Consider the following 15,955-nt stretch of genomic DNA (forward strand, 5'->3'; position numbering starts at 1 on the left):
ACTAACACTTGTGTTTTTAAAATTATTATAGCTATCCTAGTGGATGTGAAGTGGCATCTCATTGTGGTTTTGATTTGCATTTCCCTAATGACTAATGACATTGAATATCTTTTCATGTGCTTATTGGCTATTTGTATATCTTCTTTGGAGAAATACCTATTCAGACCTTTAGCCCATTTAAAGAACTGGGTGCTCTTTTTATTATTGAATTCTTCATCACTTTTTAAATTGAGCAGTTACCTAAAGCTCTACCTAAAGCTCCATGGTCAGTAAAATTCACCCACATGACAGTGGTATGTGATGCACCTTGTAGTATGTAAAATGTGGAAAAAGGCTAGGCGTGGTGGCTCATGCGTGTAATCCCAGCACTTTGGGAGGCTGAGACTGGTGGATCACCTGAGGCCAGGTGTTCAAGACTAGCCTGGCCAATATGACAAAACTTCATCTCTACTAAAAATACAAAAATTAGCCAGTACCTGTAATCCCAGCTACTCGGGAGGCTGAGGCAGGAGAATTGCTTGAATGCAGGAGGTGGAGGTTGCAGTGAGCCAAGATCACGCCATTGCACTCCAGCCTGGATGACAGAGCAAGACTCCATCTCAAAAAAAAAAAAAAAAAAAAAAAATTGGAAAAAGACCATCACTGAAGCAATGTCATGATGCCTACTGCTTATGTATTTCAGGGCTCTGATTCCATTTCTGATGTGGATGAGGCATTTCTGTTTGATCAGGTTAGTATTTTGTAAGTTAGTAAACCACTAAAGCACTAACGAGATTTTGTCAAATATTTGAAAAATATATGATTTGATATGAAATTCAATAAATGCTTTAGTCATCCCAACAGTTGAAGATAAAACTTAGTGTAAGTATAAATAGAACCAAGTTGTTATAATAAAATCCACTGATGCTTTCAAGCTATAGCTAACTTGAATTTTTACCTCTACACATATTTATTAAAAGTAAGTTGCAAAACGTTTACCTAAATTCCTTCTAGATAAATTACAAGAACCTTCTTACAAATTTGGTCTTTTGCACAACAGCAATGGCTAAAATAAATGGGGCCAAATTTTTGGAGAAAGTCTTGTTTAATTCAGAATATAATTAAAATCTCATGTAGCTTTATTGGTTTTAGTATCCAGCAGAGAAAAAATATTGAAACTCCAAGAGATTTTGAATTAAATAGCTACAACAGTTTTGTTTTTTATTAGTTCTGACTGTGTGAAAAAAAATCATAAGGACAACTTTGGAAAAATCTAGTTCTTTTAGGGCCCCAAATGACTTTTAAAACAATAAAACAAACTATAAAACGTACACAAGTGATATTAAAAATTATGTAGTTCAATAAATGTGACATTCACAAATGTGGTTGTAATTTTTTTTTTAACTTTAGCTAAGTGAACATGGATCTGATGATTAGATGTAGAAAAGGTAGTGTTATATAGCTTAACAGAATTAAGTGCTTCAGTTTGCCAGTGAGAATGATGTAGCTGAATTGGAATGTTTTACCAATGCCTTCTCAGATCTCCATCTACTTCCCAGGATCTGTGGCTAAATCAAAGAAAGAGAGGATGCTTCCTTTATTAGTGATTATTTAATAATTCTATGCTAGTGATTATTTCCCTAGCATTTTAATATATATTTTTAAAAGATTTGTAGATTAAGATCTTTTGGCTGGTGGTTGAATCATGCACAGAATAAACCAGTACCATAAACTCATACTATTTCTGAAGATGGGGAATAAAGGCTGGCTAGTGATTTACTGTGAAAGCATTAAATGAATTGGAGTCATCATCTGTTACTTGCAGAGTAGAAGGGGCAGGAAAAAGGAGAACAACAAAAACAAGGGGGAAACATTTTGTGAGAAAAATAATAAGCACAGTTTTCTGCTTAGTTTACTGAGGTCCCAATCTTTGAAGACCCAAACATAACTTGTGAAGGTAGGTTTGAATTTCAGGTAACTGTTCTTTCTTGGTCCCCAGAGCTTGTCTCTGTCCTTGGAACACAGAAGAGCACATTGAATTCATCAGGCCATTCATGAGAATGATGACTGGTGGAGATGGCATAACATTGGAGCTGACCCACAGAGGGATCAATGATTCCCAAATAACGCTTCACTGATAGTTTCCAGGGGCAAGGCACTACCTGAAATTGTACGCAATCTTCACAAATTATTCAAAACATTTTGCCTTTAAAAAAATGGATGGTAGGCCGGGCATGGTGGCTCATGCCTGTAATCCCAGCACTTTGGGAGGCCGAGACGGGAGGATCATGAGGTCAGGAGATCGAGACCATCCTGGCTAATACGGTGAAACCCCATCTCTACTAAAAGTACAAAAGAATTAGCTGGGTGTGGTGGCGGGCGCCTGTAGTCCCAGCTATTTGGGAGGCTGAGGCAGGAGAATGGCGTGAACCCGGAAGGCAGAGCTTGCAGTGAGCCAAGATGGCGCCACTGCACTCCAGCCTGGGTGACAGAGCGAGACTCCGTCACAAAAAAAAAACGATGGTAAAAAGGAATTTGAGATTTAAAAAAAGAAATGGTGTTTTCATTTTTTTCTCATTTTTACATTGAAAACTTTCAAATCTATAGGAATTATGGTAATTTAATTACTATGTGTAATTATAAAAAAGCTAAAATTAGAGTACAACAAATACTTATATACCCTGAAATTATAGTAAAACAAATGCCTGTATACTCTTCGCCTAAATTCACCAGTTAATAATTCTCGATACAGGCATACCTCATTTTATTGTGCTTCACTTTATTATGCTTTGCAGATACTGCTGTTTTTTACAAATTGAAACTTTGTGACGCCCCTGCATCAAGCAAGTCTATTGGCACCATTTTCCCAAGAATATGTGCCCATTTTATGTCTTTGTGTAACATTTGGGTAATTCTTGTAATATTTATTATTATATCTGTAATGATGATCTGTGATCAGTGATCTTTGATGTTACTGCTGTAATCGTTTTGGGGCACCACAAACTGCACCCATATAAGATGGCTAACTTAATAAATGTCGTGTGTTCTGACTGTCCTACTGACAGGCTGTTCCCCAGTCTCTTTCCTTCTCTCCTTGGGCCTCTTTATTCCTTGAGAGACAACAATATTGAAATTGGGCAAATTAGTAACCCTACAATAGCCCTTAAGTGTTCAAGGGAAAGCAAGAATCGCATGTCTCTTTCAATCAAAAGCAAGAAATGATTAAGCTCAGCAAGGAGGTCACGTAGAAAGATCCACCAGAAGTTAGACAAGCTGTGAACACAACGGAAGAGTTCTTGAAGGAAATGTAAGGTGGTACTCCAATGAACAAATGAATGCTAAGAAGTGAAACAGCCTTATTGCTGATCTGGAGAAAGTGCAAGTGGTCTGGATAGAAGATTAAACCAGCCACAACATTCCCTTACACGAAAGCCTAATCCAGAGCAAGGCCCCAACTCTCTTCAATTCTATGAAGGCTGAGAAAGGTGAGGAAGCTGCAGAAGAAATGGTGGATATTAGATGAGGTTTGTTCACGAGGTTTAAAGAAGGAAGCCATCACCATAACATAAAAGTGCAAGGTAAAGCAGAAAATGTTGATAGAAAAGGTGCAGCAAATTACCCAGAAGACCTAGCTAAGATCACTGATGAACATGGCTACACTAAACTGATTCTACATGTAGATCAAAAAGCCTTCTATTGGAAGAAGATGCCATCTAGGACTTTCATAGCTAGTGAGAAGTCAATGCTGGCTTCAGAGTTTCAAAGGACAGTCTGACTCTTGTTAGGTGCTAATGCAGCCGACACTTAAGTTGAAAGCAATGCTTATTGGCCATTCTGAAAATCCTAGGGCCCTTAAGAATTATGCTACATCTACTCTGCCTGTGCCCTATAAATAAAACAACAAAGCCTAGATGGCAGCACATCATTTTACTGTGTGGTTTACTGAATATTTTAAGCCTACTGTTGAGATCTACTGCTCAGGGAAAAAAAAAATATGCCTTTCAAATTATTACTGATCATTGACAATGCACCTGGTCACCCAAGAGCTCTGAAGATATACAAAGAGATGAATGTTGTTTTCATGCCTGCTAACACAACATCCATTCTGCAGGCCATGAATCAAAGAGTGATTTTGATTTTTAAATCTTATTACTTAAGAAATACATTTTGTAAGGCTATAGCTGCCATAGACAGTGATTCCTCTGATGGATGTGGGCAAAGTCAAGTGAAACCCTTCTGGAAAAGATTCACCACTCCAGAGGCCATGATTCATGGGAGGAGGTAAAAATATCAACATTAATAGAAGTTTGGAAGAAGTTGATTCCAACCCTCACAGATGACTTTGAGGGGTTCAAGATTTCGGTAGAGAAATTAATTGCATATGTGCTGAAAACAGCAAGAGAAATAGAAGTGGAGCCTGAAGATGTGACTGAATTGCTGCAATCTCATGATACAACTTGAATGACGAGGAGTTACTTCTTACGGATGAGCAAAGAAAGTGTTTTTTTGAGATGGAATCTACTTCTGCTGAATATGCTGTGAACATTATTGAAATGACAACAAAGGATTTAGAATATTACATAGCTGGATGCAATGGTTCATGCCTGTAATCCATTTAGGGAGGCAGAGGCAGGAGAATAGCTTGAGCCCAGTAGTTCGAGACCTGCCTGGGCAATGTAGTGAGACTCCATTCTCTACAAAAAGGAAAAAAAAAAGGACAAAAAAGAGAGAGACTATTACACAACCACACTTGATAGAGCAGCACAGGGTTTGAGAAAATGAACTCCGATTTTGAAAGTTCTACTGTGGATAAAAATGCTATCAAACATCATCACCACATGCTACAGAGAAATCTTTTATGAATGGAGCAGTCAATAGATGTGGCAAACTTCATTGTTGTCTTTAAGGAATTGCCACAGCCACCCCAACCTTCTGTGCCTCCCACCCTGCAGTCATCCACATCAAGGCAACACCCCTCAAAAGCAAAAAGATTATGACTTGCTGAAGGCACAGATGATTGTTAGCAATTTTTTCTTTTTTGAGATGGAGTCTCATTCTGTTGCCCAGGCTGGAGTGTAGTAGCATGATCTCAGCTCACTGCAACCTCTTCCTCCCGGATTCAAGCAATTTCCGGCTAATTTTTGTATTTTTAGTAGACACGGGGTTTTACTATATTGGCCAGGCTGGTCTTGAACTCATGACCTCAAGTGATCCACTGGCCTTGGCCTCCCAAAGTACTAGGATTACAGGCATGAGCTAACACCCCTTGCCGATAGTTAGCAATTTTTTTTAGTAACAAAGTATTTTTAAATTAAGGTATGTACATTGTTTTTTCAGACATAATGCTATTGAACACTGAATACAGTATAAAGATAACCTCCTTTATATGCACTGGGAAACCAACGAATTCATGTGACTTGCTTTATTGCTATGTTTATTTATTGAAGTGGTCTGGAACTGAACCTGTGATATCTCCCTCTTTATATATACATCTATGTGCATATACATAGATATGTGTGTATAAATATACATGTAGATGTGTGTGCACATATATGTATATATTGAAGCATATGAAAGTAAGCTGCAGATATGACCCATCACCCCTAAACACTTTAGCTTGCAACTCCCAAGATCGCAGACATTTTCCAAAGTAACTTACAATACCAATATCATATCTAAAAGAATATTAATAATGTCAACTAACATATACTTCATAGTTTGTCCCCATTATCCCCCCATAAAAAGCAATGTCTTTTATAGTTTTTTAAAATCTAGAATCCAGTTAATTGGGATGATATTATGAGGCCTTGTGAAAATCCTCATCCTCAACATTTCACTCGTTAGTTGATGATGACTCTTTCTTGAAAGAATTATTACGTTTTTTGATTGTACCAATTTTTCTGCATCTGTTAGCTGGCATTCTTCCAGCTTTCACATCCACTGCACGTTTCCCCCTCTGAGTACCACTACGGACTCACGAATTGTTATATTCAAAGTGGTATAAATCTATAATGTATTTTTAAAGCTTAAATCACCCCAAATTTTGCCGATGGAAACCACTCCAAGGTGGTCCCTATTTTCTTTTCACGGTTTCTGGCACAAGATGTCTTTGAGCTTACCTTGTACTTTTCTTGCCCTAGACCTAGAATCAGTCACTTCTTCAAGGACTTATACGACAAATAGGTCATACATCCATCTAGTGCAAGTCTCCAAATATTCACAGCCATACATGTTCCCTCCAATCCATCCCTTTCTTCATAGTCAACCAATGTTCGTTATCCTTCCAGAGATAGTTTATATCATATATAAAATTATAATTTATATATACTATATAATAGAGCAATTATATTCTTACCTACCCCCAACATGCTTTAACTCGAATGACAGTGTAGTACATTTCTGAGTTTGTCTGGGCTTGTAGCTCTTGTCTGTCCTTAGATTCTGAAAGATACCTGTTAACACTACCCTAAAAAGATTAGGAGCCTTTAGGCCAAGTCTCAAATGTTTCAGGTGAGAAAAACTCAGGGATGGTGACTTGATGAAAGTTGCATTAACTAACAACGCTCACATGCTGTTCTCTGGACTTGGAATGTGAAAGCACCCTGGGCTTGCTGACACCTACTCGCTTTTCAAACATCAATTCTTGGGAAGTTTTTCCCTTCCTTAATGTCCCCCAGATAGCTGATGTCCCCTTGTTACAGGTTTTAGATCATTATGTACATCTCCTTCCTAGCACATACATGTATTAAAATTTGTTTCCTGTCTCCGTGAGGAGAGGGACTACATCTGTCCTTTTCACTGCTGGCACACACTAGTTGCTCAACAAAAATGTGCGAAGTGAAACTCGAACAGGCGGTCAGGCTCACAGTCCACGCCTCTTCCTACTGTGGTCCCGCTGCGTTTGGACAAATAGTTCCAAATTATAAACTTTAAAACCTGAGAAGTCTCAGTAGAAAAAGCTGGGAAAAAGCTGGGAAGTCTTTCCATTTCCACGATTAATGGAGCACCTTAGCAGAAACCGCTCACCGCGAGGTGTGACGACCGCAGGAGGGCGTCAATCAAGAAAATGCCCCCTTGCCCCGCAGGCGAGTGGAGCCGCACAGAGCCGAGGCCATACCGGCCAGCGGTACGGACTGCCTCAATAGAAAACACGTGCAAAACCAGAGAGCCAGACTGCGCGCAGCTGCGACCCTCAAGAGCCGGCAGAAAAGACACGGAGCAGCCCCCACTGGATTGTAGACTGCACAGCCTCCGCCCGGCGCTGTAGAACCCGGGTCTCCCCTTGATTGCTGCTCGGTGCGGCTTCTGCCAGCATCCTCGCGGAAGTGGCTTGAGTCCGAGGCCTCCAAATGAAACCGGGTGGAGCGGCCAAGAGCCCGCAGCACCTGAAAGCCAGCCATCCGAACCCCGCCGAGCCGCAGCTAAGGGCCGCGGAGCAGCCCTAGGAACCCAGGGCGCTGTCCCGCTCTGAGCTCGGGAGACGGCCGGGGTGACAGCCAGCGCCACTGTTAATCCAGGGAGCGCACCCACTGGGAAGGCGTCTTAGGCCAGCGGCCTCTGCTCCCGCCGAGTCCCGCTGCTCCCCGCCTGGAAACGCCTGCTGCCACCCCGGGCCCGGGGCCGGACGGCGCTCCCGAATTTCGGCAGAGGTGCCTCGGGACTGCGGACAGGGCCGCTGGAGCCCGCACTCCAGGCGGCCGCCTTCCTCGCGCCTCCCCCGACGCACGCGGCCCCGGACTTCCCTCGAGGGCGTCCTCAGCCGGGGTGCCTGGAGCCCCGAGGGGCGACGGCGGCGGCGGGGCACCAGGGAGCCAGGTCCCCGGAGCCTGGGAGCAAGCGCGTCCCAGGGGCGGGGAGCTCGGCAGGCTGGGCGGGCCGGGGTGGGGGCGGGCGGCAGCTCCTGGGGCCCCGCGCCATTGGCCGCAGGGCCCGGCGGCAGGAAGGGGCCAGCGAGCGCGGCCCCACCCCGCGGCCGGCGGAGCCTATCGCCGGGAGCGCGGAGCGCGGATAAATGTAGCGCCGCGGCGCGAGCTAGTAGCTCTGCGAGGGGCCGAAGCGCGGCGGAGCCATGCAGTACCCGCACCCCGGGCCGGCGGCGGGCGCCGTGGGGGTGCCGCTGTATGCGCCCACGCCGCTGCTGCAGCCAGCACACCCGACGCCCTTTTACATCGAAGACATCCTGGGCCGCGGGCCCGCCGCGCCCACGCCCGCCCCCACGCTGCCGTCCCCCAACTCCTCCTTCACCAGCCTCGTGTCCCCCTACCGGACCCCGGTGTACGAGCCCACGCCGATCCACCCCGCCTTCTCGCACCACTCCGCCGCCGCACTGGCCGCTGCCTACGGACCCGGCGGCTTCGGGGGCCCTCTCTACCCCTTCCCGCGGACGGTGAACGACTACACGCACGCCCTGCTCCGCCACGACCCCCTGGGTAAGGCGGCCGGGCGAGGGTGGGGGTGAGGAGGCGCCACCCGGCAGGTGGCAGCGCCGGGGAGGCCAAGGGGGCGAAGAGGGCAGGCCGTAGACGGCTGTGGCAAAAGCGATGGAAAATCGGCTGTGGGGCACGCGCGGCGACAGGAGGCGCGCGGCCGGGGCTGACCGCACCGTGACTCAGATTGGTTTTCCTGCACCTTGCAGGCGTCGGGGCCCGCGGGCCGGCGATAGACCTCGCGGCGAGAGCAGCCGTGGACCGCGCGTGTCACCCGGGGTGGGGCTCCCTTAGCGGGAGGGATGGGGAAAGGGGCGTCGAGGCGCCTGGGCCGGCCCCCGTGGGGCAGCCGGGCCCCGGTGACTACGGGGCTGGACCTGGTTCAACAGGCTTGTGCAGTGAAAGAGCCTGACCCTTTCCGTTCATACAGGAAATCTTGAGTTCTCGATAGGAGTAAATCTGGTTTCAGAAGCTGTTAAGTGTTTTCCTGGCTGCATGAAGCAGACCCTTCCCCCGGAGTAGTGCACGCTGCTGATTATTTTATCGACATCCTCAATACAGACAAATTCAGGAAACACTCGACTTCTGATAGCCGGGATCCGTTTTTCTGATATTGTTCATTTCCTCTGTGTGGGATGTGACTTTATGGCAGCTAAAATAACCAGTTGCTTCCTATTTTTTTTTTCGAGGCTGTTTTGCACCAGTCTGAAGCCTGACGCAAGCAAAATCTCGAAAAAACAATGCTAGCTTTCAAAGCGTTGAGGTGCAGGCCTGCACACTGACGGACACACCGACCGACACTACTTTGGGAGTAGGAAGCAGCAGCTGCTGGTCGCCAGTTAGGAAGGGAAGCAGGGACACATAGGGCATATATTCCAGAACTTCGGGGCTTGTCCCCTCACTGTGCGGCCTAAGAAATAAGCCGCCCGTGGTCCGCGCTGTGGGTGACCCTTGGCGCCTTCGAGGTCTGGAGCCCTAGGGTAAATAAGGAAACGGGGCGCCTCTAGAGTTTTAAATGAACTCTGTTATTAGAAGCTTCAGTAGGGACCCTGAAAACAATTAACGTCTTAATTAGCATTTTAATGTCGCCATTATTATGGCGCGGCCTCTAGCTCGGCCCTCTACCTTACCTTCTCGCCGTTACAGGGAGGGGGATTGTATTTTTAGTTCATCTTTTTATGATTTTCAGTTGTTATCCTGTCTGATTCCAGCCTCGAGGGTTTGATGATGCGGCCCGAGCCTGGTTGTGGTCGCCTGTCGGGGCTGGAGCGGGACCCTCAGCCGGGCCGGACCTGGGGGCTAACGTTTTCACAGTGCGCCCTGAGTTTCCTTGGGTTACTGCTGGGACCGCGCAGGAGGAAGCAAAGGGTTTTTCGAGCTAGACCAACAGGAAACACATTGACGGAAATGTTGCCATAGCCCATGGGGTGGCTTTAACTGGCCGCCCCCGCGGGCTGGGTGTGAAATCAGAGGAGGCCGCGGCTCCCCCAGCCAGGATTGGAGGCTCCTCGCGCGGCCTAATGCGGGCGTCCGGGCCGGAGCGCTTCCCGCGCAGCCAGGCCTTGGCGGTGCAGCAGCCCCGCTCCTCCCCAACACGCACACACCCGGTGTTCGAAAGTGCGGCCCACCAAGGGAGATCCAACGGGGCAAAAAGTTATGTATAAATCCGAGATCCACTGGTGAAAGAGGGTCATGGTATTGTAAAACCAGCAGGTAGTGCGCATTTTTTTCGGGGTTAAAGATATGTCTGGATTTAGTTCTAGGTGTGACGGCTGTGTGTCTGTGTGTGTGTGTACAAGGCTGTGTGCATCTGCGGTGTCGGGTGTGACTTTGGGTATGTTTATGTGTTGATGGGAACGTGTTAGGTCCACGTGCCGGTGGGTGTATGTGAACGTGTCTGGTTGGGTGGCCTCCTGGCCAACCTTTGTCATCCCCTGGGCCCGGCAGCTCTGGGGTCTGACCAGGCCGCTCCAGGGCCGTGGGTGAGCGTCGCTCTTTCCGCCCGCAGGCAAACCTCTACTCTGGAGCCCCTTCTTGCAGAGGCCTCTGCATAAAAGGAAAGGCGGCCAGGTGAGGTTCTCCAACGACCAGACCATCGAGCTGGAGAAGAAGTTCGAGACGCAGAAATATCTCTCTCCGCCCGAAAGGAAGCGTCTGGCCAAGATGCTGCAGCTCAGCGAGAGACAGGTGAGCTCGTTCGGGGGCCTGGGGCCGCCTCCCGGGAAGGGAAGGCTTCTGGGGCAGGGGTCGCCGGGTCACCGAGAGAGAGGCGAGGAGCCACCCTGCCCTCTGGCACGTCCCGATGCGGGCTCGTGGCAAGTTTTCTTTCTCTCTTTCCTGTAGGTCAAAACCTGGTTTCAGAATCGACGCGCTAAATGGAGGAGATTAAAACAGGTATGGACATGGTTCTGTTTCTATGGAAATATTTTTATCACGTTATCTCAGTGCAAGGCTGTTATGGGTTGTATGCAAAAGTCATTTAAGAGACTATTTAACCTCTTCACCTTGATTAAAAAGACAAATAGTCCTGCTGAAATTCAGGATGAGTTGCTCAGGTGGCAGTAATGCTAAAAGCACCTAATGGGGTTCCTATATCAATTATGCTTGGGTTTTCACACACTGGCTAGTAAAACTCCCAGCTAATTGTTTTATAAATCCCATATGTTGTTTATCTAATTAACGCAGGAAAGATAAAGTAATTGACAGTAAATGACTTAAGCAGTTATCTTTGGGAGAAAATTGTTTCTTTTATTTACACAGCCATAATAAAACCAGGCAGAACTCAAGGGTAAATATAAAGAAACAAACACCTTTAAGTTTTGTTTGCACTGTTTTTTTAGAAGAATTAAATGTCAGGGAGTTTAAAAATTATTTTCCATCTAATGCCAGCTCTTAAAATGAAATATAAAACTTGTAAGAAAATATTCAAGCCTGTTTGAAAAGTAGCTTAAACTTTCTAACAGTCTTTCTTCCAGTGACCTTGTTTCGCAATATGCGATAAAAAGTAAAGGCTAATTTGGTTTTTTAAAAGAAGGTCTATTGACTTAAAGCTAAACATTCATTTTTGATGTCCTAATCTGGATATATTCTCCATAGTTATCTGATAATTGCTGAATTGTTCACTTGTCATTGTATATGTAGTTTATAATAAATACTTTGAAACAATGAGTAGAGAAATTTAAAGCAAAGTGGATTTTAAAATTTATTGATCATTACTTTTTCATTAAAAAGAAAGTGTCCCAAAGAATATTTTGAAATAGAAAATAAAATTCCTGTAATTTCATTACTGTAATGTGATTTAAATATTTGCAGATTCACTCTCAATTTGTGACCTTGTACATCTATTTGTTGAGACTATAGGCTTGCAACTATATAACAAATAGATGTTGTAATATTTCTGTGTAGTATTTATATGCATTTTAGACAAGCATAGGATTAAAAATTCACTAGCTTATATACTTAATAGTTCTTGGTCAAAGGCTTGACTCTAGTTTACCAGAGACCTTAAAAATAGTGGTTTCTATGTAATATGGGGATATTTCCCAGAAATTTGCCCCAGATTTTAAGTAAATTGTAGCTAATTGTCTACGTTCTCAGTTGGCAGCCTTCTTCCAGATACACATTTTTTTCTTTGCCATGATTTTTTAACTTGTTATACATTTACACATGTAGATGTTTATAAATTTGCTCCAGAAAATGAATGAAAAAAATCCAGTCTAATAATTTTGAAACTTTATTCTTAATTCACCATTTAGCATTCTTATTTTTAAAATGTCGGAAAGACTGTTAATTGGCAAGGTGTTTAAATATTTAAAGAATGAAGTTAAGGTGTATCTGTAGAGATCGGATTTTCTTTCCCCCTTAAACTTTTGAGAATATTGAAACCATGGGTCTGGGCTGGTATTAAGTAACCAGAATTCATGTTCAATTGGTGTAATATATCACACTTATGTTCATGATTGGTTCTCATCTTTTAAGCATATAATCTTTGATATGACAGAAACTTTTCTTACAAAGTGAGAGAAAAGCACAAGTATGTATCTCCTGAATAAGATTATAAACTAAAAACAGTAAACTAAAAATTAAAAGATGGAATCGGATGAGGAGACATTTTGATATATTCCTCTCACTATCCATATTTTATGATCCTTCCAATCTCCATTTTCATTTCCTTTATTCAGGAGAACCCTCAAAGCAATAAAAAAGAAGAACTGGAAAATTTGGACAGTTCCTGTGATCAGAGGCAAGATTTGCCCAGTGAACAGAATAAAGGTGCTTCTTTGGATAGCTCTCAATGTTCGCCCTCCCCTGCCTCCCAGGAAGACCTTGAATCAGAGATTTCAGAGGATTCTGATCAGGAAGTGGACATTGAGGGCGATAAAGGCTATTTTAATGCTGGATGATGACCACTGGCATTGGCATGTTCAGAAAACTGGATTTAGGAATAATATTTTGCTACAGAAAATCTTCATAGAAGAACTGGAAGGCTATATAAGAAAGGGAATCAATTTTCTGGTATTCTGGAAACCTAAAAATATTTGGTGCACTGCTCAGTTAACAAACCTACATGGAGACCTTGATTTTGACTTAACAAATAGTTTATGTACCGATCTTAGGTGGTTTTCATAAAGTGACATTGTAGTGATTAAATTCATCCCCCTTTTAAAAAAAAATAAGTTGTTTTCACTATTTATAAAAAAGTAATTTTGAGCTTTTTGTTAAATTTAAATTTTTAAGTTACAGCTTTAAGGGTTTTAATAGGACCTTCTTGAATGTCTTTTCTGTAATCTGTGTATCTCCCACTTAATGGAAAGGCAAAGGGATACCCCAAATCCAGAGGTGCCTACATTTCAGGCAGCCTTGGAGTATTTTAAAATGAAAACATTCTTTACTTTTATATGACATTCTTATACTGGTGTCTTAAATCCAAAACCATTTCAGAGCTCTTGTCTCAGAGATGTGTGTTCTTTTTGTCAGAGATATAGCTGATAAGAATCTTAAATGCTTGTTTTGCACTATCACTTAGTACCTGTTTGACCAAGGTGTTAAGGGGATAGTACCTCCCAATTCAAGCAGAGAAACTGACCTGACTAAAATTAATCGCAGATGAACTAGAAGTCACAGCTTAATTAAATGTAAGTAGATTGTAGATACTGTTTTATATCAAACAATGTTTATAATGTGTATATAGAATTGTTCACTGTAAAAAAAAAAAATGGCCAAAATGTTTTTTTTAAATAAGTAACTTGACTGTAAAATAAAGCCATCCGTGGGACGACTGACCTCGTTGCAAGTCTAATTCTTTGATTTAAAAAATCTGCATACCTTTTCTTGACCTCCTGGGTGCCTGGCGTGGTGCTGGGCTCTGGGGACAGGAAGTGACTGGAGCTGCATCTTGGGGCCCTCGCTCTGAGGCCCGGGACCGTGGCTGGGTGCTTGGAATGTGGGTTGGGGTCTCTCCCGGGGCGTTTGCCTTGGGGCTCTGCTCCTGCCGGCGGATGGCGAGCTGGGCAGGTTCGAGTCCCGGGCACGCCAGGCGACGGGAAGAGCCGAGGCCCAGGCCCGCTACGCTGCGAAGCGCGGGACTGTCTGGACCCCATCGATTCGCCTCAGCCCCCGGGCTGGCCCTCGCCGTCCTTGACCGGCTGAGTCAACACCGCGTCATCTCTCCGTGGCCGGGGCTCAGGAGCCTGCTCCGCACCGCTGGGCCCGCGGTGGGGAGGTTCGTGTGGGGGGATGGGGGACCCTGGCCGAGAGGAGTGGGGAGGTGGTTTGCACTGAGAGCGGTTCTCGAACCCGGGGAACTTCAGAACCTCCTGCAGGGCTTGTGGAAACTCATTGCCAGCCCTGTTCCTGGAGTTCTGATCTGTTAGGACTGGGCTGGGACCGGGAATTTGTATTTCCAGCAAGCGCTGAGGTGACACCAAAGCTGCGGGCCCGGACACCACCCCTGGGGAACCACTGATATAAGCGCTTGAGGGTGTGGAAGAAGCAGCTGGGACCGGCACTCCTCCCTCCCACCTGCTTCCCCCGGGTAACTCTGGCCAGCAAGAGGCTGGGGCGGAGGCCTGAGAGGAAGGAAAGGCGAGGGGGAACAGAAGAACGCGGGGCTTATCCAGGCTAGTGGGAGTGAGGTTTGATGGCTGAGCCCAGGATGCAGGGTGGAGGAGGGGACACTATGAGATGGAGGGAGAATGGGGTGCTGAGGTTAGGTGGGTGTGGGGGCCCAGGTTTCTGACTCTTCAGGGTATTGCTAGTCTGTGCCAGCTGCTTGCCTAGCTGAGCCATCAGGTCTCTGACATTCCAGGTAAACCATGACAGAGACCTTTTCGGGAGAGGTCTGGAAATCTCTCTCTCTAGCCTTGGCCTCCATGGAGGCCTCTAGTTGGAGAGTTGGGTACCTCCTGGCTAAGGACTTGTGAAGGAATGCCCCCTACCCCTGGCCTGGCTCCCAGGGCTGTGGTACCCCCAGATATGGACACTCAGATGAAGACAGTGAAAAAGTCATTGCTCTTAGGGACTTGTCATATCCTGCTTCCTTAGATTCTTTTTTTTTTTTTTTTTTTTTTTTTTGAGACTGAGTCTGGCTCTGTCGTCCAGGCTGGAGTGCGGTGGCCGATCTCAGCTCACTGCAAGCTCCGCCTCCCGGGTTCACGCCATTCTCCTGCCTCAGCCTCCCGAGTAGCTGGGACCACAGGCGCCCGCCACTTCGCCCAGCTAGTTTTTGTATTTTTTAGTAGAGACGGGGTTTCACCGTGTTAGCCAGGATGGTCTCGATCTCCTGACCTCGTGATCCGCCCGTCTCGGCCTCCCAAAGTGCTGGGATTCTAAGAAGGCCCCTAGAATTGCAGGGGAATTAAGATTTCTGAGAAAAGCAGTACTAGCCCTTAAGCAGAGAGGTGTGGTTAGACTTGGAAGATTTGGGTTGGTGTTTTAGTTATTGGCCTCAAATCATTTGTAGAATGAAGATGGTCTAGTTGAACCACACGAACCCCTTCCAGCTCCCAAATTCCCAACTCAGTTCATGCTGTCATTATTGTTCTCCCTACTCCCCATGTCTCCTCAGCCTTGGCACCCAAAGTGGCCACCCAGAGGGAGAGTTTCCCTTCCCATCAGCTGTAGGCTCCAAGCTCCAGACCCTGCCTAACAGATTACATCAGGGTTTCAAAGGTCATAATCTGTCTCGTCTGAAAATGGGATTGTCCGTATCAGATTTTTGGAGAATGGGAGGCTTATGGATGTAATATTAAAGTAATCCTGAAACCTGTGTGTGTGTTTCACTTCTGGAGATAAACCCTGGTTAATGTTTATTCTTGAGAGTAACTGTATCATGACTATTCAGCAGAGAAATACAGACTAATGTATTGATTGACACTAGAAAATTTGAGGGGTAAAATCTAGTTTTAAAGTTGACAATTCCCTGAAATCAGGCTGCTTTCCAGTTTCAAGCTTATCTTAACTCTCTTCAAGTCGCTCCCATTCTGAATCTAAACATGTCCTTAAGAATCAAGAGCATGTTAACTGGAGGAGGTGCAATATTCTCAGGACAC

General features: G+C 45.3%; 1 protein-coding gene across 1 annotated transcript; it reads left to right on the top strand.

Annotated features, from left to right (window-relative positions):
* The first annotated feature begins 7,984 nt into the window (after nucleotides 1–7,984).
* On the top strand, nucleotides 7,985–13,698 carry HHEX (hematopoietically expressed homeobox). Its single transcript, XM_025397020.1, has 4 exons — nucleotides 7,985–8,408; nucleotides 10,414–10,592; nucleotides 10,749–10,799; nucleotides 12,587–13,698. Exons 1-4 carry the CDS (start codon nucleotides 8,048–8,050, stop codon nucleotides 12,806–12,808), a joined length of 813 nt encoding a protein of 270 aa, XP_025252805.1. The 5' UTR covers nucleotides 7,985–8,047; the 3' UTR covers nucleotides 12,809–13,698.
* The last annotated feature ends 2,257 nt before the right edge of the window (nucleotides 13,699–15,955 follow it).

The sequence above is a fragment of the Theropithecus gelada genome, chromosome 9 (assembly GCF_003255815.1).
Source record: "Theropithecus gelada isolate Dixy chromosome 9, Tgel_1.0, whole genome shotgun sequence".
In the NCBI taxonomy this organism is placed as follows: domain Eukaryota; kingdom Metazoa; phylum Chordata; class Mammalia; order Primates; family Cercopithecidae; genus Theropithecus; species Theropithecus gelada.